We start from the raw sequence: 21,037 nt of genomic DNA on the forward strand, positions 1-21,037 counted from the left end.
TGACATTAAGAATTTTCACAATATAGGATTATGTCATCCACAAATAGAGTTTTCCTTCTTCTTTTCCTATTTGGTTGTCTTTTCTTTTTCTGTCTAATTACTCTACCCAGCACTGCTAGCGCAATGTTGAATAACAATGCTGATTGTAGGTATGCTTGTCTTGTTCCTGACCTTATAAGGAAAGGTTTCAACGTTTCCCCATTGAGTATATTTGTTGTGGTTTTTTCCTCTATGACCTTTATTATATTGAGGAATTTTCCTTCTATTCCTATCTTTTATAGTGATTTTTATCAAGAAAGTCTAGATTCTTTTATACATTCTCTATACTTTTTCCTTTTTTATTTGAAGCTATAATTAGCTCTATACTTGATAAATATATGTTCCAGAGACTTATATTTGGTCCACTCAGATACCAGTTGATCCCTGAATTTCAGCAGTGTTGCAACACATACCCTCTATTTCACTGGACTCATCCAGGACAGCTAACGTGGAGATAATGATGGACAATGTCCGTCCCAAGGAACAAAGTGTCTGAAATTGTAAGCAAGACAGTTCCATCTATCCCCATGGGATTTTAGCTCCCTTTCAATTAGAAGCAGAATTGCATCAGCATCCCCAGATCCTCAAGATTGGGGAATGAACAGTGGACTAAAGTAGACTTATAATTCTACTATAGACAAATTATTCTAGCAATGGCAGAATTCTTATCATTTATGTAAAGGCAGAGGCCATCAGAGTTTCTGAGGGTAGCATAGGGAAGAATAGTTGTAATATGGGGGCAATTTTGGGACATTGGAGTTGTCCTGAATGACATTGCAGTGATGGATACACAGGATATTGTATATTTTGTCATAGTCTACATAATTATGTGAGACAAAGTATAAAGTATAGTGGACACTATAGTCTATGGTTAATAGCAATGTTTCAATATGTGCTCATCAATTGTAACAGATATATCACACTATGAAGTATGTTGGTTTTTTAAAATATATTTTTTAAAGATACTTAGATTACATAAAATGTTACATAAGAAATATAAGGTTTCACATATGCCCCACTGTCCACACCTCCCACTTTTCCCCACATTAACTTCTTTCATTAGTGTGGCACATTCATTGCAATTGATGAACACAATTTGCATCATTGCCACTAAGCATGGATTATGGTTTATATTGTAGTTTGTACTCCCACACAATTTTGTAGGTTATGGCAAGATATCTAATGCCCTATATCTGTCATTGCCATGTCATTCAGGACAATTCCAAATTCCAAAAATGCCCCCATATTTTTCACCTGTTTTCCCTCGCCCTGTCTTCATCTCCAGTGACCACTGTCTCCACATCAATGATATGATTTCTTCCAGTGTTAGAATCACATGCCTATAGCAGAATACCAGTAAGTCTGTTCATGTCCATATTTTATTCCCCATTCCTGAAGATTCTGGTATGGTGATGCCCTCTTCACCTCTGTTTGAGAGGAGTTTGCAATTCCACATGGCCACTAGATGTGATTTTCTCGCAAGGATGTTGCTAATGTGGGAAAGTGTGAGATGGTAAGGGAGTGGGAGATATGGGAATCACTTATATTTTTGTGTAACATTTATATCATCTAAAGTTTTTTAAAAAGTAAAACAAAATAGTTTGAAAAAGAAAAAAGATTGGTGGATTTTGTTGGATATCTTTTCTGCATCAATCAAGATGATCCTGTGATTTTTCTTCCCTTGAGTTTGTTAAAGCGTTGTATTACATTAATTCATTTTCTTATGTTGAACCACCCGTGCATCCCAGGAATAAAAGCCACTTGGACATGGTGTATAAATCTTTTGAAATGCTGTTGGATTCTATTTGCAAAGATTTTATTGAGATTATTTGCATCAATTTTCTTTACAGGGATTGGTCTGTAATTTTCTTTTCCTGGTTGGGTGCAGTGATATTTATGACATTTCTTCCTAGTGAAGTGTCCCTTTTATTAATATATAATGGCCTTCTTTATCTCTTATATTTTATATGGTTTTGGTTTTAAGGTGATGTGCTTTCAAAAAATATTTGGGAAATTTTCCCATTTCAATTTTTGGGAAGAGGTTAAACAGGGATTGGTGATCATTCCTCTCAAAATGCTTGATAGTATTCACCTGTGAAGCCATCGGACATTGGAGAACCTGGGGGAAGACCTATCACTGATAATTCCTGACACTCCAATAACAGGAATAGACTCTTGACTTATGTGTAAACTTTTATTCAAAATTGAAAAAGTTGTTTCTGTATCCACCAGAAAATTTACTGGTTTCTTTTACAATTGGAGAGAGACCAGAGGTTCTTTGTGCATGATGAGGATTGTTTCTTGACTGGTGGAAAAAAAACCCTGGGTCACATCATTCCATGTCACTGTCTTCATCCCATGTTTGCTGTAGGCATTGAGCTGCAAGATGGTGAGACTTCAGTGCTCCTTTCTATGTGGGTCTTGGAAATTCCCACTTTTAATGCCCTTCTTTTTGGCAATGAGGACACTTACATGCACCAAAAGATTTTCCTGGGTGCCCCAGAGTCTTATATTTCACTGATTTCCAGTTTTTTGGACGGTTTTGCTCAGGACTGATCCTAAAATATTAGAATTCAAGTTACCCTGTAAGTAATTGTTTTTTTAATGATGCTTTACTTCGGCCTCTTTCCAGTATAAGGCACTCTCAAAGCAATCTCTATCAGACCTAGTCCTCTTTATATTTTCAGTTTGCAATGTGTATCAGGAGAACTTTGGCAGATAAAAGGCTGGTTAAATTGTGCCAGTTAAAAAGATCTTCTAGGACTAGAATCAGTAAACTGCTGATATGGCTCAAAGAGTCTCTTGAGGAAAGGGATGGGTACTCATCTGGCTTTTGGACAATTTCTTGAATTTTACTTAAATTGTGTAGCTTGAGGACACCATGAATTATGCAAGCTTTGTAATGATCTGGTCTGGTTCTGTCCTCTTGTTAATTTGGTTTCCATTCGGAGTCAGCTATTGGAATTGTTAGACTCCACAAGAAATGAAGTATTGTGATGGTTACTACTGCCTAGAAAATCATGATCTTCAGCCTTTTCTAGTATAATTTGCTTTTCCTCTGAGGTTAGAATTACATTCAGTAGACAACCAGCAAATGAGGGCAGAGTAAGTGTCTCCTAGAGTCAGCTCTGCCTACAGGACAGGTAGTAAACACCCAGAGCTATCTGGAGCTAGTTGTAGCACCAGTTTTGGGACTTCAGGAGGCCAGAACAGCATCTTCCAACATCATTTAAGGAATGGAAGGAGGAGACTGCTCATCTACAGAGAAGACTCATAAGTAGAGTGTGCCACACTATGAAGGCCAGTGCCCATCCTCCATTGGAAGCACAAGCCATCTCAGGAGTTGTTCCATGGCTGGAATTGAAAGCTCACTTCCCAAAAATAGGGGATGAAGAGATGGTTGGGCATCAGCTTCAGCTACTGATGAGTAATTCAGCAGAATAAAGTATAATCCTGAGAACAGCTTAAGTTTGAACCTGTCCAAGTCAGCAAGAGGCTGGTAGCCACCATCTTAACTGAACCAGGCACAAGGGGAAGTGGGGTGAAGTGACAATAACAATTCTGATGGGGAACAGTTTTCATCCATATCAGATTGCAGCTCTATCCTAGGGCCAAGTGCCACCTCCAGCAGGGAGGAAGCTCTGGGGACCTTTGACATACTCTGTGGGAAATTACCAGCCAAGTCACAGAGGCTGGTGATTGTCCCACTCTGGTGGCATGATCTGCCTCAGGAGCTATTCTGTGGCTAGAATTGGAACTTTTATTTCCCAAAAACAGGAGAGTAGGAGATGGTTGATTGCTGATTTTGGCTACTGATTGGTAGACTTGACTGGCTAAGATATAACTCTGGAAACAGCTGGGATGTGAATCTGCCCAACTGGAAGGAGGCTAGTGGCCGCTATTTTGACTCTTCACCCAGCCTGAGGGGAAACCCTGCTGACTAAGAATCACAGTGATGTCAGGAACAAGTTTCTTTCAGCCAGACTGTCCTGCAGCTATAGACTAGGCTTCAGCCCCACCTACATAAGGGAGTAGACTGGTGGGTCTAGCATCAGCCTATCCAGGTAACTGTAGATACATTTGGCTGGCAGAGACTGAAAATCAGAATTCTATCAGAGCAACTGTGGTCATCTTGGACCTTCATTGCATAGATTGCTGCCCATACCTGCAGCTCCATCCGCAGCCCAGGCAGGTGAGAAAGAGGCATGAAGTCTCATCAGTCTCTCTGGGCAACTACTGTCTAGGGCCGTATGGCTTGGATTATTCCAACAGCTGTGACTTTGTGCCTACACCTGTCAAAGGAGAAAGTTAGAAGTTTCATTGGTCCCTGGTACATTGAGAGCAGCTTGAGCCTCTACAGCTTATGCCACCAATTACAAAGTGGGCTCATGCTGAACAACCAGCAAGGCAGAAAGGGCAGGAAACCCTACACTAAAGAGGAAAACCCAGAATAAATATTCAAGTAAGCCAGATGCCAAGACACCAACAAAAAATTACAATCCACACCAAGAAACAGGAACCTATAGCTCAGTTAAAGGAACAAGATAAGCCTCCAGATGACAAAGGAGTTGAGACAACTAATTATAGATGTTCAAACAAATCTCCTTAATAAATTCAATGAGATGGCTAAAGAGATTAAGGATATGAAGAAGACACTGGATAAGCACAAAGAAGAATTTTGAATGCATACTTAGAAAAACAGCAGATCTTATGGGAATGGAAGGTGCAATAATTGAAATAAGAAGAAACCATTGGACTCATACAATAGCAGATTTGAGGAGACAGTTGAAAGGATTGGTGAGCTTGAAGAAATGGCCTCTGAAAGTGAATTTACAAAAGAACAGATGAGGCCCATGCGCAGTGCTGATGTGTGCAGAGTGTGCCGTGCCACACAGGGATGTCCCCTGCATAGGGGAACCCCACACGCAAGGAGTGTGCCCCATGGGGAGAGTCACCTAGCACCAAAGAAAGTGCAGCCTGCCTAAAAATGGCGCCGCCCACACAGAGAAATAACATGACAAGATGACGCAGAAAAAGAAACATAGATTCCTGTGTGGCTCACAACAACACAAGCAGACAGAGAAGATGCAGCAAATAGACACAGAGAACAGACAGCCGGGGGCGGGGGGGTGGAGGGGAAGAGGAGAGAAATAAATAAATCTTTAAAAAAAAAAAAAAAAAGAACAGATGAAGAAAATAATGGGAAAAATTGAACAAGTTCTCCGGGAACTAAAAGACAGTAAAAGACATGCAAACATCCATGTTATGGATGTCCAAGAAGAAGAGAAGGGTAAAGGACAGAAGGAATATTTGAAGAAATAATGATAGAAAATTTCTCAACCCTATTGAAGAACATAGATATCCTTGTTCAAGAAGTACAACATACTCCCAAAAAAATCCAAATAGATCACCTCTGAGATACATCAGAATGTCAAATGCCAAAGACAAAGTTAGAATTCTGAGAACAGCAAGAGCAAACAATGCATCATATTTAAGGGATATCTAATCAGATTATTGTCAGAAACCATGGAGGCAAGAAGACAGTAGTTTGATATATTTAAGATATTACAAGAGAAAATCTGCCAGCCAAGAATCTTATGTCCAGCAAGACTGTCTTTCAAAAATGAGGGTGAGATTAGAATATTCACAGATAAACAAAATCTGAGAGAATTTCTTAAAAAAAAGACCAGATTTTCAGAAAATATAAAGGGTGTGCTAGAGCCTGACAAGATAGGAGAGAGAGGCCTGGAAGAGAGTCTAGAAATGAAGATAAATAAGAAATGTTATCAAATTTGTAAAAAGAGTGGTGAAAATAAAATATTACAGAATAAAACTCAAATACTCAGCAACAAGCTTAACCAATGGTGTAGACCATTTGTATTCAGAAAACTGCAACTCTGTGTTAAATTCAAAAATGCCTAAATAACTTGAAGAATGTTCCATGCTCATGGATTTAAAGACTAAATACCATTAAGATGTCAATTCTACTTAAATTGATATACAGATTCTATGCAACCCTGAAAAAATTCCACCAGCATTTAAAAAAAAAAGGAAGACACAATCATCAAATTTACTTTGAAGAGTAAGGGGTCTTGAATAACCAGAAACACCATAAAAAGGAAAAGCAAATCCTCATCTCCAGACTTTAAACCATATTACCTAGCTAGAGTGGTAAAAAACAGTGTGGTACTGGCATAAGGACAGACAAATAGACCAATGGAACTAAATTTCATGGTTCAGAAACAGGCCTTGACAAGTATGGTGAAGTGATTTCTGACTAGCCTGTCAAACCCACATAACCGGGCAGAACAGTCCATTCAACAAATGCTGCTGAAGTAATTGTTTTTTTCAAAAGATTTATTTATTTCTCTCCTCTTCCCCCCCACTCCCCCACCCCGGTTGTCTGTTCTCTGTGTCTATGTGCTGTGTCTTCGTCTTTGTCTGCTTCTGTTGTTGTCAGCGGCTTGGGAATCTGTGTTTCTTTTTGTTGCATCATCTTGTTGTGTCAGCTCTCTGTGTGGGCGACTCCATTCTTAGGCAGGCTGCACTTTCTTTCGTGCTGGGCGGCTCTCCTTATGGGACACACTCCTTGCGCATGGGGCTCCCCTACACGGGGAACACCCCTGCGTGGCAGGACACTCCTTGTGTGCATCAGCACTGCACATGGGCCAGCTCCACACAGGTCAAGGAGGCCCAGGGTTTGAACTGCGGACCTCCCGTGTGGTAGACAGACGCCCTAATCACTGGGCTAATCCACTTCCTTGCTGCTGAAAGAATTGTATATCCATAGCCAAAAGAAGGAAGGGGGACACCTATTTCACACCTTATCCAAAAATTAATTAAAAATGTATTAAACACCTAAAAATATAAGCAAGAACCATAACATTTCTAGAAAAAAGTTGGAGGAAAATATCTCCAAGACCTGGTGGTAGGTGGATTCCTAAAGGAGATAAGAGGAGGACTGAGATGAACTACTGATGTTTAATGTATGTAGAAGTTTTAATTAGCTTTACTGTAAAAGTGTGGAAATTAATATAGAGTGGATGGTGACACATAGTGATTAACAGCTAGTTTATACATGGGGATGTGGCTGAAAATGTTGGTCTAGGGATGTAAATGCTAATTGACAGAATGCTAGAGAATAATCTAGGAATTAAATAGCACAGTAAACGAAGAGGTGGATGTGAATTGTTGATGGTATGGAAGCAAGAGTGTCCTTTGTGAGTTAGAGCAAATGTACATCATTAATGCAGGGTGTTGGAAATGTGGAGAGTGGGAAAAATACAGCTGGAGTGACCTATGGACTGTGGTTAACAGTAATAATATAATATTCTTTCATCTATGTGAAAGATGTACTGCATTGATAATGAGGCATTATGGAAAATGTGAGCCAAATGTACACTGTAGACATGGTAACTATCAGATATTTTATCTGTAGCAAAAGTTCCACCACCATGTGGCATGTTGATGGAGGGGTACTGTTTCAGAATTCTCCACATGTACAAGTTTGTTTTATAAGTTTACAACTTCTTTCATAAAAAAATTAAAAATAATAGGGTGAGTTGGGAGAAAACACACTAAATATAAGATAAGGATTATGATTAGTAGTAAGATTTTAATATTCTTTCATAATTTGTGAAAAACATCTCATGACAATGCAAGGTGTTATTGGAAGATTGATGTATGGTACCTCTATGATGTTATGCATGTTTGCTTTGTAAGTTCACAATTTTTACTATACACTTGTTTATGTATGTTCATATATAAATGATATAAAGATAATACTACGGTTGGTTGGGGGAAATACTTTGGTTAGTAGTAATATTTTGACAATGCTCTTTAATCATTAGTTAAAAAGATTTAACAACAATTCAAGTTATTGGTAGTAGGGTCAGTTATGTGAGTCCTGTGTGATTTCATATATGTTTTGTGAGTTCACAGCTATTATTATATAATTATAATTTGTGTGTTTATGTATGAGCGATATACTTCAGTAAATTAATTTTTAAAAATTATATTCAGTAAAGAATGGATATCTGTCCAATTTGGATTTGGGTTCCATATATAGATTTGAAGAGATTTTTCCATCTTTCTGGGATCTTCTCTGTAACTTGGATTTATATTGTTAACATTTCCAATTATATTGCTCCGATGTTGAAAATTGTGTGTGCATATATAGATAATTCATTGGTTGTCCTTGTTCATCTATTCCTGGGGGTATTGTCAAATAGTAAACTAGTCCTGAATTTGTTTCCAAAGATAGAGACACCATGCCTAAGGTTACACCACTCTCGATGTGGGGTGGGCAGGATATTTCTGGGGAATCTAGTGGTAATTCAGATTAATTTCTATTCCCCTGATATGGGGTAGAGAAGATATAGGAACCATGACAGCCTCAAATCTTAAGGCATTTGAAATAATGATAGTACCTAAAACATCATCAATGAGGTTGGAATCAATGCAGGTTTTTATTTTATTCACCCATTTTTACAGCTATTTAACTACTGCTCTAGTTCAGAGGATTGATTAACTCCTTAGCTGACTGGAGTGGTAGGCCCTCTCTGTTTTTGCCTTTTTTATGTTAGGAACCCAAGACATGACTAGTGGGAGTACACTGTGTCCAAAACATTCTTTGTGAAGGTTGTCATTGTGTGCTAACTCCAAAAAACATTGAATATAAGGGATTTCATCCCATTTGCTTAACCTTCTACAGAATAGATCCAATTGCAAAGCAGTGTTATACTCTGTGGAACCTTGTGCTCATCATTTCTGTTTATCCTCTAATGCATATTGAGGCCAAATTCCTTACAAAGATGGATCATTCTCTTTTTTGTCACAGTTTCATACCAAATTGTCACGAATCCAATGTTTAATAATGCAACCTAGTGGGTTGCTCTTTTCTCTCAACTTAGAATTCTAGTTATTATTTCAGTTATTTGGCTAAACAAGTATCAAGAAAGCAAAGCCTAGGCAACCAATCTCAGCAACACCTCCTTATGCCAGGGGCCGCTCCCTTTCCTATTCCAAGCCCAAATACCTAACATGACAAACTAACTTACAGCTTCAGCAGGGGCTTCTGTGCTGCTGAGAAAAAGGTCAGTACAACTTTCACACATAATATGAAAGAGGACTTACTTTTCTTCGCAGTCTGCCACTTTAGGAATCCTCGATGCCTAGGGCAAGAGACTCCTCTTCCAACATTTGGAGTAATGCACTCTTATGGCCACAAAGCCCGAGACCGTAAATGTTTTACCTCAGGATCCAGGACTCTCCTGAGCAGCATCATTCTCACAAGAACACCGAAACATTTTTGTTGCCAAATTGAAGATAACCAGAATGCTCCCCAGGCTCTTTGTGGGGTGTGGCAGAATAGAGAGAGAAACCAAACTATTAAAGAAGGAAAAGTTGATTCATTGGCTGGTTGCAGACAAGAACCTAACCAATCTCAAATCTGCCTCCATTTTGTGGAATTTTCTTACAGCTTTTATATGGCCTGTTTTGAAAAACAAAGTTAATCATTGAGTTGAGATCTCTGCAAATGAGCTGGGAAGTTTTCTAGTTTCTACTCTAGTTAATGCCAAGAAACAATAGGCTTGGTCTATCTGATTCTCTTTAGTGTGGAGTGAAAGTCCAGCGCACAGAAATGCTTTTGAGAGAACCAATGCTAGTGCAAAAGCCAAGAATAATTATAAGTGAGAAATTCCAGTCTGCTTCCTCTGGTGGTGAGGACCTAATTCCAGGTGTAATTTTGGTCAGGGATTGCTATGCTTTGGAATTAGGGATGAATTAAAAGTCTCTGACTATCATGGGATACTTACTAAATACAATTCAAGGGTTTTCATGCTTTTATGTGTACAGTGAAGTTAATCATATCTTTATTAGCCAGAGAAGACAAGACCTCCACCTTTTGACCCTGGGACAGGAGAGCCCTCACTTTATTGCTTTTGAAGCACTCTACATGTTCCTGATGTTGTTTGGGCTATGGTTACTACTAGGTTAAGGGTTTGGCATTTGACAGGTGAACTGGAAAATTTTAGTCAAGATTTGAATCTTAGGACTTCTTTCTCTATTTTCAGGTTTGCTCACCTTCTCTTTCTCTGGTTCTGAATAAAAATCCAGAGGAAGATAGGTGCCAGCTGAGGTACTGAAAATGCAATCACAGGTGAGTATAAAATTCTTCAACTGAAATTGCACTTCTTTTGTCTGGAGTTGGGAATTACTTGTATTGGTGTTGATATTCCTCATGATTTCAGTAGCTATCCAAGTATGTGAGTTTAAATTAAATTTATACTGGACTCTTAAAAAATCGTGGCAAGTTAGAGTTTGATCAATAGATAATCTCTTTCCAGCTATTACAAGAGTTGGTTCCAGCTCCCATCAAGACTGTGTTTCTCTGAAAAGATGACAGATGTTTACTTTTTCACACCCAAACCATGGCCTCATTGGACAAACAATGATTTAATGAATCATATTAGTGCCTGAGATTGGCCTAGGCGTGTGGTGAATAGAAGTGATAGAGATGAGTAAGAACAGAAGTTTATAATCAGAAGGGAGGCTAATTTTCAGCTGGTACATTGAGTCAACCAGTGTTACAGGTACTGGGGTATATGGGTGAGCATATCTGCCAGAAACATGAGAAGGTTAGTAAATTAAAAGAATGATGAATCATTTATTTATTTTACCCAATTTTAATTTTCTTAAAGTTTTGATGGAATATATTTGCACAATTTGAAATACATTTTAAAATGAAAACTAATATTCCCCTTAACACAGTTGTTCGAATTTCCGAACTTTAATTTTTTAAGTAAAATTTACTCATATTTTATAAATGGATACAATGTATAGGAATTATTTTTTCTTCATTGTGGTTGTGCATTTAGGAGCTGTATTATAGCTATAATAAAGTCTCTAGGAGAATATTTGAAGATTTGGAGGGACAAGAAGTAATTAACAAGATTATTTTAATATTTAGCAGAGTAGATGAAGATCAAGAGAAACAAAGAAAACTGGTAATTGCAGGCCCCAGAAGTATTTGAGATTGAGATGTATCCTACCACAGGAATGGTTATTCTAAGACCACATACCAGTAGTACCCACTCAGGAGTCCCTGGTTTGTGACCCTGGACCAGCTGTACTTACAAATTATAATAAATACATGAACTATGTAGAGTTGGGGGGAAGGAGACCTTACTGATCCTGAGTTCTGTGTGAAACCTATTCAGTTTTGTAGAATTCTGGTTATTTCTTTTAAGTTCCTTGCTATTTTTATAAAAAGTAGACCTATAAATTGAGTTTAGATAGAAAGTAATTCACACATTAAATGATTGTATTTGTCAAAATGGATACCATGTTCTTAAATGTTTTTATAAATGAGAAAAATTAGCTTATCTATAGAGAGGAATAATCTAATCATACTCATTTTTAAAAATTGATATACATGATTATTGCTTACCTTACAATAAATCTATAAATTTACTTAAAACTGGTGGGAAAGATTGATTTAGTTACAAATGCTTGAATGAAAGCATTATAATCAACAGCAAGAAAGCATAATTACAAGTTTATTGGGAAATTTCCAGATGTATATCAAACCCCATGTCATGTGATTTTCTTTAGTAAGAATATATTTGTGTCTGTAAGTGTATCTGAAAGGCAGAATGTAGTTCAGGATTGATAATTATTTTTTTTGGAACTTTAAACGTATATTGAGTTTTAAATACACAGTCTCTGCTTCTTCAGTGCTGTTATTTTGAACATCACATTTAGGACATTGGTAAGAATTCTCTGTTTTAGGAATTAGTGACCTTCAAAGATGTGGCTGTACACTTCACCCAGGAAGAATGGGATCTGTTAGACACATCACAGAGAGAGCTGTTCAGAGAAGTGATGCAGGAAAATATCAATCACCTGTTCTCAGTGGGTGAGACTCAAAATTTTTCTACCATCTATATCTGTCTCTCTCTGCCACCTATCTAACCTGTCTTCCTATATGTTTCATACATCATTTTCCATTTATTTATTCAAATATCTAAATCAGCTTCTTCATATTGTTGTATAAGCTGTATTTTTCTTATATATTTATATTTTTAAATTTGTAATTTTAATAGATTTATAATTTTTATAAAACATACAGCTGCTTAAATGAAATTTCTTTCCTTATTTTATTCAACAAATTGATTATATTGATACATAGTAATAAAAGTTAAATCCATCCAAAGTGTGCTGTTGTCCAGTATAATCACATATTTGTACATTCATCACTTCATGCTTAGAGCAGTTTCATTATTCCAAAATAATAACAAACAAGCAAAACTCATCACTTCTTGATTTCTCTGTAACTCCCCTGCTGTATGTAGCTGCTGTTTTGTTTCCTTCTCTCTAGTACATTTGTATTTATATTTTGTAAAAAGTCTTATATATACCATATCACTCATACTTATGTTTTACATGATTTTTACTATTTTATAATATTTTATTTTTTATTTTTATTTAATTCACCCCAGTAGAATTTAATCTTGACCACAACTTAATGCGTTTCTTGAATCTCCATTTCCAACACTCAGGGCTATGCTGAGAATGTAATGAGTATATTTTGTATAGATAAATAATTGAATGTGCTGAAATAAGTACTTTGCTCCAAGGGCTATGCTGAGGCTCCAGAACACAGTAGGAAAAACATTGCATATATCCTTTTCCACATAGAATTTAAATCATTCTTTTTTTATTGGATCATTTCTGAACGTAATCACTATGGAAAGATTTCTCTCCATTTGGAATACAGGATTGTGAGTCTGTCTTTGCTGCATGGGTAGCAATAATCAAATACTATCAATGAACTAATTTCAAGGTATTTCTGCACTGCTGACCTTCAATGCTGACCTCCTCATTCTTTGGTAACCTACCATGTACATCATAGTCATGCTGTGTTACTATCACAATTCAAAGTCTAGGTAACATTTTTTTCACACAAACAGGATCTCAAGTTTGCAAATCCAATGTGCTTTCTCAGTTGGAACAAGAAGTGTGCACAGAAGGAATAGGATTTCCTCAATTCCAGCGTCCAGGTGAGCTTTAAGAACCTGTGCATCAGAAGAGGGGTGTCACGCTATACTGAGTATGAGCTTGAATACATTGACTTCAGGATTCCTTGAGTGAGTTATGATTTCTGAAATGTGGCTGAGGATATTTTGGAAATTTTAGTCAAATGTATTTATTCCATATACTTCTCAAGTGCTATTCAAATGTCATTGGCATGGGGATAAGGATATTCATTTGCTAATGTAACACAAGACCTTGTCTTGGACATGTCTTTGGAAAATTTCCCTTCTATTTTTACTTCCTTTAATCTCAGCTTCTCTTTTCATATTCCATGCCTGAAATACTTTTCTGATTGTACTGTCCTATAATGTTTTCTTATGCCTAGAGTATTCATTCCCAGATAATTGTGAATGTTGGAAACATACTGAAAGGAATATTTGGAATGTTACAAAATTCCCCCCCCCCCCAATGCTATTCTAACAATTTATTCTCTTTTTATTACTATAGGGAGGAAAGGTGCCTTTAAAACATGTGAAATGGTAGAAATGATATCCAACCAACCTATTTGTATGAAAGACACTTCAAAAACCATGTCATTGGTAAGCTTCATTGTGTGAACCCTAGTAATCCAAATAGATAACCAGGAATAGAATAAACTAGGCATTCAGTAAAGTCACAAAATTGTAATTAATTTTGGGATTAATTTGGGATTATTCCAGGAAAAATCTGTGCTATTTTAATTTAGTGAAAAATTAAACTAAACACAAAATTAACTTGAGTTTATATAAAAAATTAATTTTTGCATAAACAGTTTTCACCTATATAATCTTGGAAACATTGTGAAGCTCAAAATTGATGATGTAGTTCTGCAATTAGATTTGTATAATAGAGTAAATCTGTTTGTATGGAGTAGAATATTTTTTCTGTAGAACTAACATGGAAAATATTTTAATTGGATACTATCACTAGTGGGTTAGTCTAGATTTCATATGAAGAGAAATGAAGTAATTGATGTAAATGGATAAATGTTTTATAATCTCTAATCTCTTTCCCCACTGCAGAGATCTCATACACAAAAGAATTCCTTCAGAAGTAATTATTTGCAAGAAGATTCCTCTCATGCATCCATAGTGACGAAACATACATTAATTCACATGCCAAAGAAACCATTTTTCAGAAAGCCTCTTCCAACAGTCTTTAGTGGCTTTTCTTTTAATCAACATAAGCATATTCACTCTAAATGTAAATCACATGAATGCCAACAAATTACTAAAAGCTGTTTGCAACCCTCTGACCTCATACAATACAAGGGAAGTCACACTGGAGAGAAACTCCACAAATGTCATGTATGTGGGAAAACCTTCAGTCACTCTACTGCCCTTAAATATCATGGGAGAAGTCATACTGGAGAGAAACCCCATGAATGTCACCTGTGTGGGAAAGCATTTGCTCAATATTCTTCTCTTAAACAGCATGAGATAATTCACACTGGAGAGAAACCCTATGAATGTCATTTATGTGGGAAAGCTTTCAGTCGATATTCTAAACTTAAAGTTCATGGGAAAACTCACACTGGAGAGAAACCGTATGAATGCCATCATTGTGGGAAAGCCTTCATTCACTCCTCTGCCCTTAAAACACATGAGAGAATTCATACTGGAAAGAAACCATATGAGTGCCATTTTTGTGGCAAAGCCTTCAGTCAATCCTCTGCCCTTAAAATGCATGAGAGAACTCACACTGGAGAGAAACCCTATAAATGCCATCATTGTGGGAAAGCCTTCATTCAATCTTCTGCTCTTAAAAAACATGAGAGAACTCACACTGGAAAGAAACCATATGAATGCCATTTTTGTGGCAAAGCCTTTGGTCAAACCTCTGCCCTCAAAATGCATGAGAGAACTCACACTGGAGAGAAACCCTATGAATGCCACCGTTGTGGGAAAGCCTTCATTGAATCCTCTTCCCTTAAAATACATGAGAGAACTCACACTGGAGAGAAACCCTATGAATGCCACCATTGTGGGAAAGCATTCATTCAATCCTCTGCCCTTAAAAAACATGAGAGAACTCACACTGGAGAGAAACCGTATGAATGCCATCTTTGTGAGAAAGCCTTCAGTCACTCTTCTGCGCTTAAAATACATGAGAGAAGTCACACTGGAGAGAAACCCTATGAATGTCATTTATGTGGGAAAGCTTTCAGTCGATATTCTAGACTTAAAGTTCATGGGAACACTCACACTGGAGAGAAGCCCCGTTAATGTCACCTTTGTGAGAAAGCATTCTTATGATATTCTTTATCTTAAACAACATGAGAGAACTCACACTGGAGAGAAACCCTATGAATGCCATCTTTGTGGGAAAGCCTGCATTCAATCCTCTGCCCTTAAAAAACCTGAGAGAACTCACACTGGAGAGAAACCCCATTAATATTATCTAAGTGAGGAAGCCTTTCATCAATATTCTAATTTTAGATGATATGAGAGTTTTCACATTGCACATAAACCCTATATATGCCATCTGTGTGGAAAACCTTTCATTGTTCTTCCCTTAAGTGACCTGAGAGAAGTCATTTTGTTGAGAAAGCCCAGAAATATCATCTAACTCAGAAAACCTTCATTGACTTCTCTAAAATAACATAAGAGGAATCACACTGGTATCTAACACCATGAATGCCATAATTTTGTGAAATCCTTTTTTCTTTGCTCTTCCACTTAACAGCCTGAAAGAACTCCCACTGTAGAGAAACCCCATCACTAGTAGTTCAGCCCTCCAGCAACAAGAGAGAATTCATTTTGGACAGAACCATAATGTCTTCTATAATGGAAAATAATTTTTCTAACCTTAGACAACATAAGATTATTCAAACTCAAAATTCCTGTGAGTGTGTACAATTTGAGAAAGGCTTTAGTCAATATTCTGACCTTAAGTGAATTGAAATAACTCATAAGGTAAACCTCTTGGATAGGAAAGGTACTTCAGCCATAGATTTAAAATTTAAATATACCAGTGAATTCACAGAGTGAAGAAAACTATGTTTGTAATCTAGACTATACCTGGACATGATTAAGTTGTGACTAGGCTTTGATCATGCCAAGTCATTAGGGTGTTGTGCTCCCAACCCTTGGTGGGTGGGGACTCAGAGATAAAAGATATGGCAAAGGACAGAGTGAAGTGTTTCAGTGTTGGAGTTTTGATGTTGGAGTTTGGTTCTGAAGTCTTAACCTGGAGCCCAGGGAAGTAAGCACACAGAGGAAAGAGAGCAAGCCCCAGGAAGAAGGGAACCTTGAACCAAGAAAAAAGCAAGACCCTGAAAGGGAGGAACTCAGGAATCCTGAACCTTGCAGCCATTGGCAACAATCTTTCTCCAACACATGAAAATAGTTTTTGGTGAGGGAAATAATTTATGCTTTATGGCCTGGTACCTGTAAGTTTCTACCCCAAGTAATTACCTTTATAAAAAACAACCAAGTTCTGGTACTATGCATCAGCACCCCTTTGGCTGAATAATACAAAATTTGGTACTGAATAGTAGGGAAGTGATTTCGCAATTACCAGAATCCTGGAATGGTTTTACAAATGGGTAAGGGGTATTTTTTGGAGGAATTATTAGACCCTTGTATCAAAAGACCTACAGAACTTTAAAGAGAATGTTGACCACAGTATGGATGGTAAAGAAACTTTATGATGCCTTAGAAGTAAATGATGAAACTATTACTGAAAACTGGAAGAAAGTTAATCCCTATTTTAAGTTGCAGAGAATTTAGCAAGATTAACTTCTGGTGTTTTATTGAAGGAAAATTTTGAAAATGGTGAACCTAGGCATTTAGCTGAAGAACTTTCAAAAGGAAACCCTGAGAATGCATCTTGGCTTCTCTTTGCAGCTTTTAGCAAAATGCTACATGAGAGAGATATTCTGAAGACTGAACTGTCAGGCAGAAAGAAAACAGAAACTGATTATGGGAATTCCAATTCTCTGGAAATCAAGTTCCCAGATGAAAGTGTCCCATTGGAGTACTTAATTAAACTTGGAACTGATAATTCAAGATTGAATATGTAGTTATCTAGGAAAGACTTGTGGAAAGTCTTACTATCTGATGGCTTGGTACCTTGCTTCCTTCATAATAAACCAACAAGGTTTTAAGAGAGTTGTAAGAACAAAACCACTGTCAGCCTGGAATAAAAAAAGACATGGAAAGGAGAGATTGAAGAAGAAACATCTTTAAAAGGAAAACCATGGAACCTGAGATCTGGAATTAAGACTTCACCTTGGGCAAAGAGAGTAACCCCACCCATTTGTACAGAGAAGATGAGTTTTCCCTAGCAGTTGAAGAGGGTGGATGTTCCCACCCGATGTTCTGGGAGAGTTTTGCTGCCCCAGGCTACAGAGAGGGTGGAGCACATTCCCGAAAGATACGGCATTAGCACCCCACAGTTCTGAGGGGCATGGACCTGTCCACCAAAGGTTAGGGAAGCCCAGGTGGCCAGCTCATTGCTCTGAGAGGGTTAAGCCTGTTTGCCAAAGGCTAGGGGTATGTTGTCTTCACATCATTTTAATAGGGCTAAGACTAACCCAATGTTTGGGTAAGGTGTGGCAATCACCCCAACAGTCTTGAAGGAAGAGTTGTGGAGCTTGGTTGACATCCAGATGCTTGATGAGGGTGGAACCAAGAAAATGGCCATTTGGCAAGCTGGAGGAAAGGGTGGGTCTCCATAAGGCACCAAGCAGAAGAAACGATTATCTTAAGAATGTCTCTCAGACTGAAATTGAATGGAGGATACCCTGCAAGTTTATTGAACTATAGAGACCCATGACTCATGTTTCCCTCCCAATTATTCCTTATTGTAATGAAAATATTTACCCTTTGTCCATTTGTGAAATGGAAACAGATGAATTGTTTTGTAAGTTTCAGAGGTCTATAGCCTCTCTGCTATAGACAGAGAGGAGTTTGCCCCAAGACAAACTATTTCTTTAAATTGATTGTGATTTGATTTAGTACTTGCATTATTACTGATTTAATGTTTTTTCAAATATTGTAATGTCTTTTTGTAATTCTGAGGGTGGAGTATAACAGTTTGATATGTTTGTGAATTCAAAAAATAGATATTGGATTATGTTTGTACTGTGGTCTGTACCTGGGCATGATTTAATTATGACTAGGGTTTTGTTGGGCCATGTCATTAGGGCATTGAATCCTTACCCCTTGGTCTGTGGTGACTCACAGATAAAAGGCATTGCAAAGGACAGGTTTGAGGGATTTTGATGTTGGAGTTTGATGCTGAAATCTTAATCTGGAGCCCCAGGAAGTAAGGACAGAGTAAAGAGAAGCAGGTCCCAGGAAGAAAGGAAACTTGAACTGAGAAAGAAGCACATCCTTGGAAGGGAGTAACTCAGGAAGCCTGAACCCTCACAGCAGTTGACTGCCATCTTGCTTCAACATGTGAAAATAGACTTTGGTGAGGGAAGTAACTTATACTTTATGGCCTGGTATCTGTGAGGTCCTACCCCAAATAAATACCCTGTTTACAAACCAACTAATTTCTGGTATTTTGCATCAGCACCTCTTTGACTAATACACATGTCATCTAAGTAGCAAATCCTTTAGTAGGTGTTCCACATGAGTAAACTCATAATGTAAATATAATGTAATTGGAGAATCCTCATCTAACACTCCAACTCATGAACTCAATGTAAGAGTTTCCATAGCTGTATTCAGTGTAGCATTGCCTTAGTTATCATTTAATCCTTTCAATGAAATTAATGAACTCTGCAAGAGTGAAATTCTATGTCTCTGATCTGTGCACTATAATTCAATCAAGCCAGGAAGCGGACTTGGCCCAGTGGTTAGGGCATCCATCTACCACATGGGGGGGTCTGTGGTTGAAACCCCAGGCCTCCTTGACCCATGTGGAGCTAGCCCATGTGCAGTGCTGATGCATGCAAGGTGTGCCATGCCATGCAGGGATGTCCCCCGCATAGGGGAGCCCCATGCACAAGGAGTGTACTCCTTAAGGAGAGCCGCCCAGTGCAAAAGAAAGTTCAGTCTGCCCAGGATGGGAAACGGACTTTGGCCCAGTGGTTAGGGCGTCCGTCTACCATATGGGAGGTCCGCGGTTCAAACCCCGGGCCTCCTTGACCCGTGTGGAGCTGGCCATGCGCAGTGCTGATGCGCGCAAGGAGTGCTGTGCCACGCAAGGGTGTCCCCCATGTGGGGGAGCCCCACGCGTAAGGAGTGCGCCCATGAGGAAAGCCGCCAAGCGTGAAAAGAAAGTGCAGCCTGCCCAGGAATGGCGCCGCCCACACTTCCGTGCCGCTGACGACAACAGAAGCGGACAAAGAAACAAGACGCAGCAAATAGACACCGAGAACAGACAACCAGGGGAGGGGGGAAATTAAATAAATAAATAAATCTTTAAAAAAAAAAAAAAAAAGAAAGTTCAGTCTGCCCAGGAATGGCACCGCCCACATGGAGAGCTGACACAAGATGATGCAACAAAGAGAAACACAGATTCCTGTGCCGCTGACAACAACAGAAGTGGACAAAGAAGACGACGCAGCAAATAGACACAGAGAACAGACAACTGGGGTGGGCAGGGTGGGAGGGGAGAGAAATAAATTTTTAAAAAATAAAAAAATAAAAATTCAGTCAAACCCAAACTCTGGTGTGCTAATGGAAACACAGTTTAAGAAAAACCACAAAGCCGTGGAATAAGGAGAAGACTTTATTGGGAAAATGAAATTTGAGGGGTTTCCATTAAATTCATGGTGAAGAATTTCTTCAATGAAAAATGGAAAATCATTTATATGGAGATTGGGTTGGTTGTGTGCATCAGTAATTACATTTCTATGTAAGTGTTATAGTCTGATGGATTTCAACAAATATTAGGGTATCTGAGGGCTGATTTTATATATCTCAGTGATGGAAATGTTACTGGTTTGAGGACAGAGAAAATGTGAAGTCCGTGATTTTGGTGTCTTCTAAGATATATGAATTTATTTCTCTGGTTCCCTCTCTTGGGTCAGTGATTATCTGAAGGGTAGGAACAGATAAGGTCACTTTCTTCCTGGACTTAGAGGAAACAATATTTCACCTAAGTGACTAGAATATTTATCCTTTGTTGTGAGAAGCATGCACACTCCAGTACATTGGGCCAAGCAGAAGTCCAGGTCATTCACTGTCTCTAATTTTTCAGGAGGAAGTATCAGTCAAAGTGCACTGCAATAATCACATTGTTAATAAATTATCTACTAGATTCCCAAGCCAGCTCGTCCAAGAAGCAATACTATTATGCTGGTTGACATTTGGAAATCATGTCCTTGACATTAATTATTTAAAAATTAATATCTAGGGCATGCAAATATGGAAAACTTACACCTAATTTTATACATACTTTTAAAAGACTGCTGATATATTAGGCTTCATTTTTGAAGAAATTTTGGACCACAGTGGGATTCAACTCTGGCAGGAGAGGAACATGGATGTGGGGTATTATTGATGGGGGACACATCTTTGGGAGGGAGTTCTCTAGGGCATATATATAGGGTATATAAAAATATTTGTATATTCATTGGTTATTTTCATAGTGGTTGCAGTTACAATGACAACTGAGGGAGTGCTAAGTTCCTAGCCAGGGGAGATCTTTCACATTCCCCAAAGAAACAGCAACAATTCCCCAAGTGCTAGGGCAAAGACCAGTGAAGGAAGATGGTCCAATAATTAACTCTTGATACTGATGAATATGCTTATGAACCTGTGTGCCTGAAATTTGAAATAGGCCTAGAGCTGCAGGGTGCCCAAGACTTTCCTCCTGAGAGCCTCCATGTTGCTTAAATGTGACCACTCTCTAAGCCAAACTCAGGATGTAATTGTATTACCTTAGCCCCAGCATGGTACATGATTCCCAGGGATGAGCCTCCCTGGTGCCAAGGGATTACTAACAATCACTAGCTGGTAAC

At 38.2% G+C, this 21,037-nt stretch overlaps 1 protein-coding gene across 26 annotated transcripts in view; it reads left to right on the forward strand.

The window, feature by feature from the left end:
• Positions 1–18,615, forward strand: part of LOC101442497 (zinc finger protein 596-like) — a 133,138-nt gene extending 114,523 nt beyond the window's left edge. For 18 of the 26 annotated variants that reach the window (XM_058281954.2, XM_058281957.2, XM_058281964.2 and 15 more), the window contains 5 exons: positions 10,116–10,201; positions 11,833–11,959; positions 13,014–13,103; positions 13,585–13,676; positions 14,139–18,615. In XM_058281954.2, coding sequence (XP_058137937.1) covers positions 10,190–10,201; positions 11,833–11,959; positions 13,014–13,103; positions 13,585–13,676; positions 14,139–15,341 — 1,524 coding nt within the window. In that variant the 5' untranslated portion in view covers positions 10,116–10,189 and the 3' untranslated portion in view covers positions 15,342–18,615. The remainder of the gene's footprint in view (positions 1–10,115; positions 10,202–11,832; positions 11,960–13,013; positions 13,104–13,584; positions 13,677–14,138) is intronic. The other 8 variants (XM_071209981.1, XM_071209982.1, XM_071209978.1 and 5 more) reach the window with 1 other exon arrangement.
• The last annotated feature ends 2,422 nt before the right edge of the window (positions 18,616–21,037 follow it).

The sequence above is a fragment of the Dasypus novemcinctus genome, chromosome 19 (assembly GCF_030445035.2).
Source record: "Dasypus novemcinctus isolate mDasNov1 chromosome 19, mDasNov1.1.hap2, whole genome shotgun sequence".
NCBI classification, from domain to species: domain Eukaryota; kingdom Metazoa; phylum Chordata; class Mammalia; order Cingulata; family Dasypodidae; genus Dasypus; species Dasypus novemcinctus.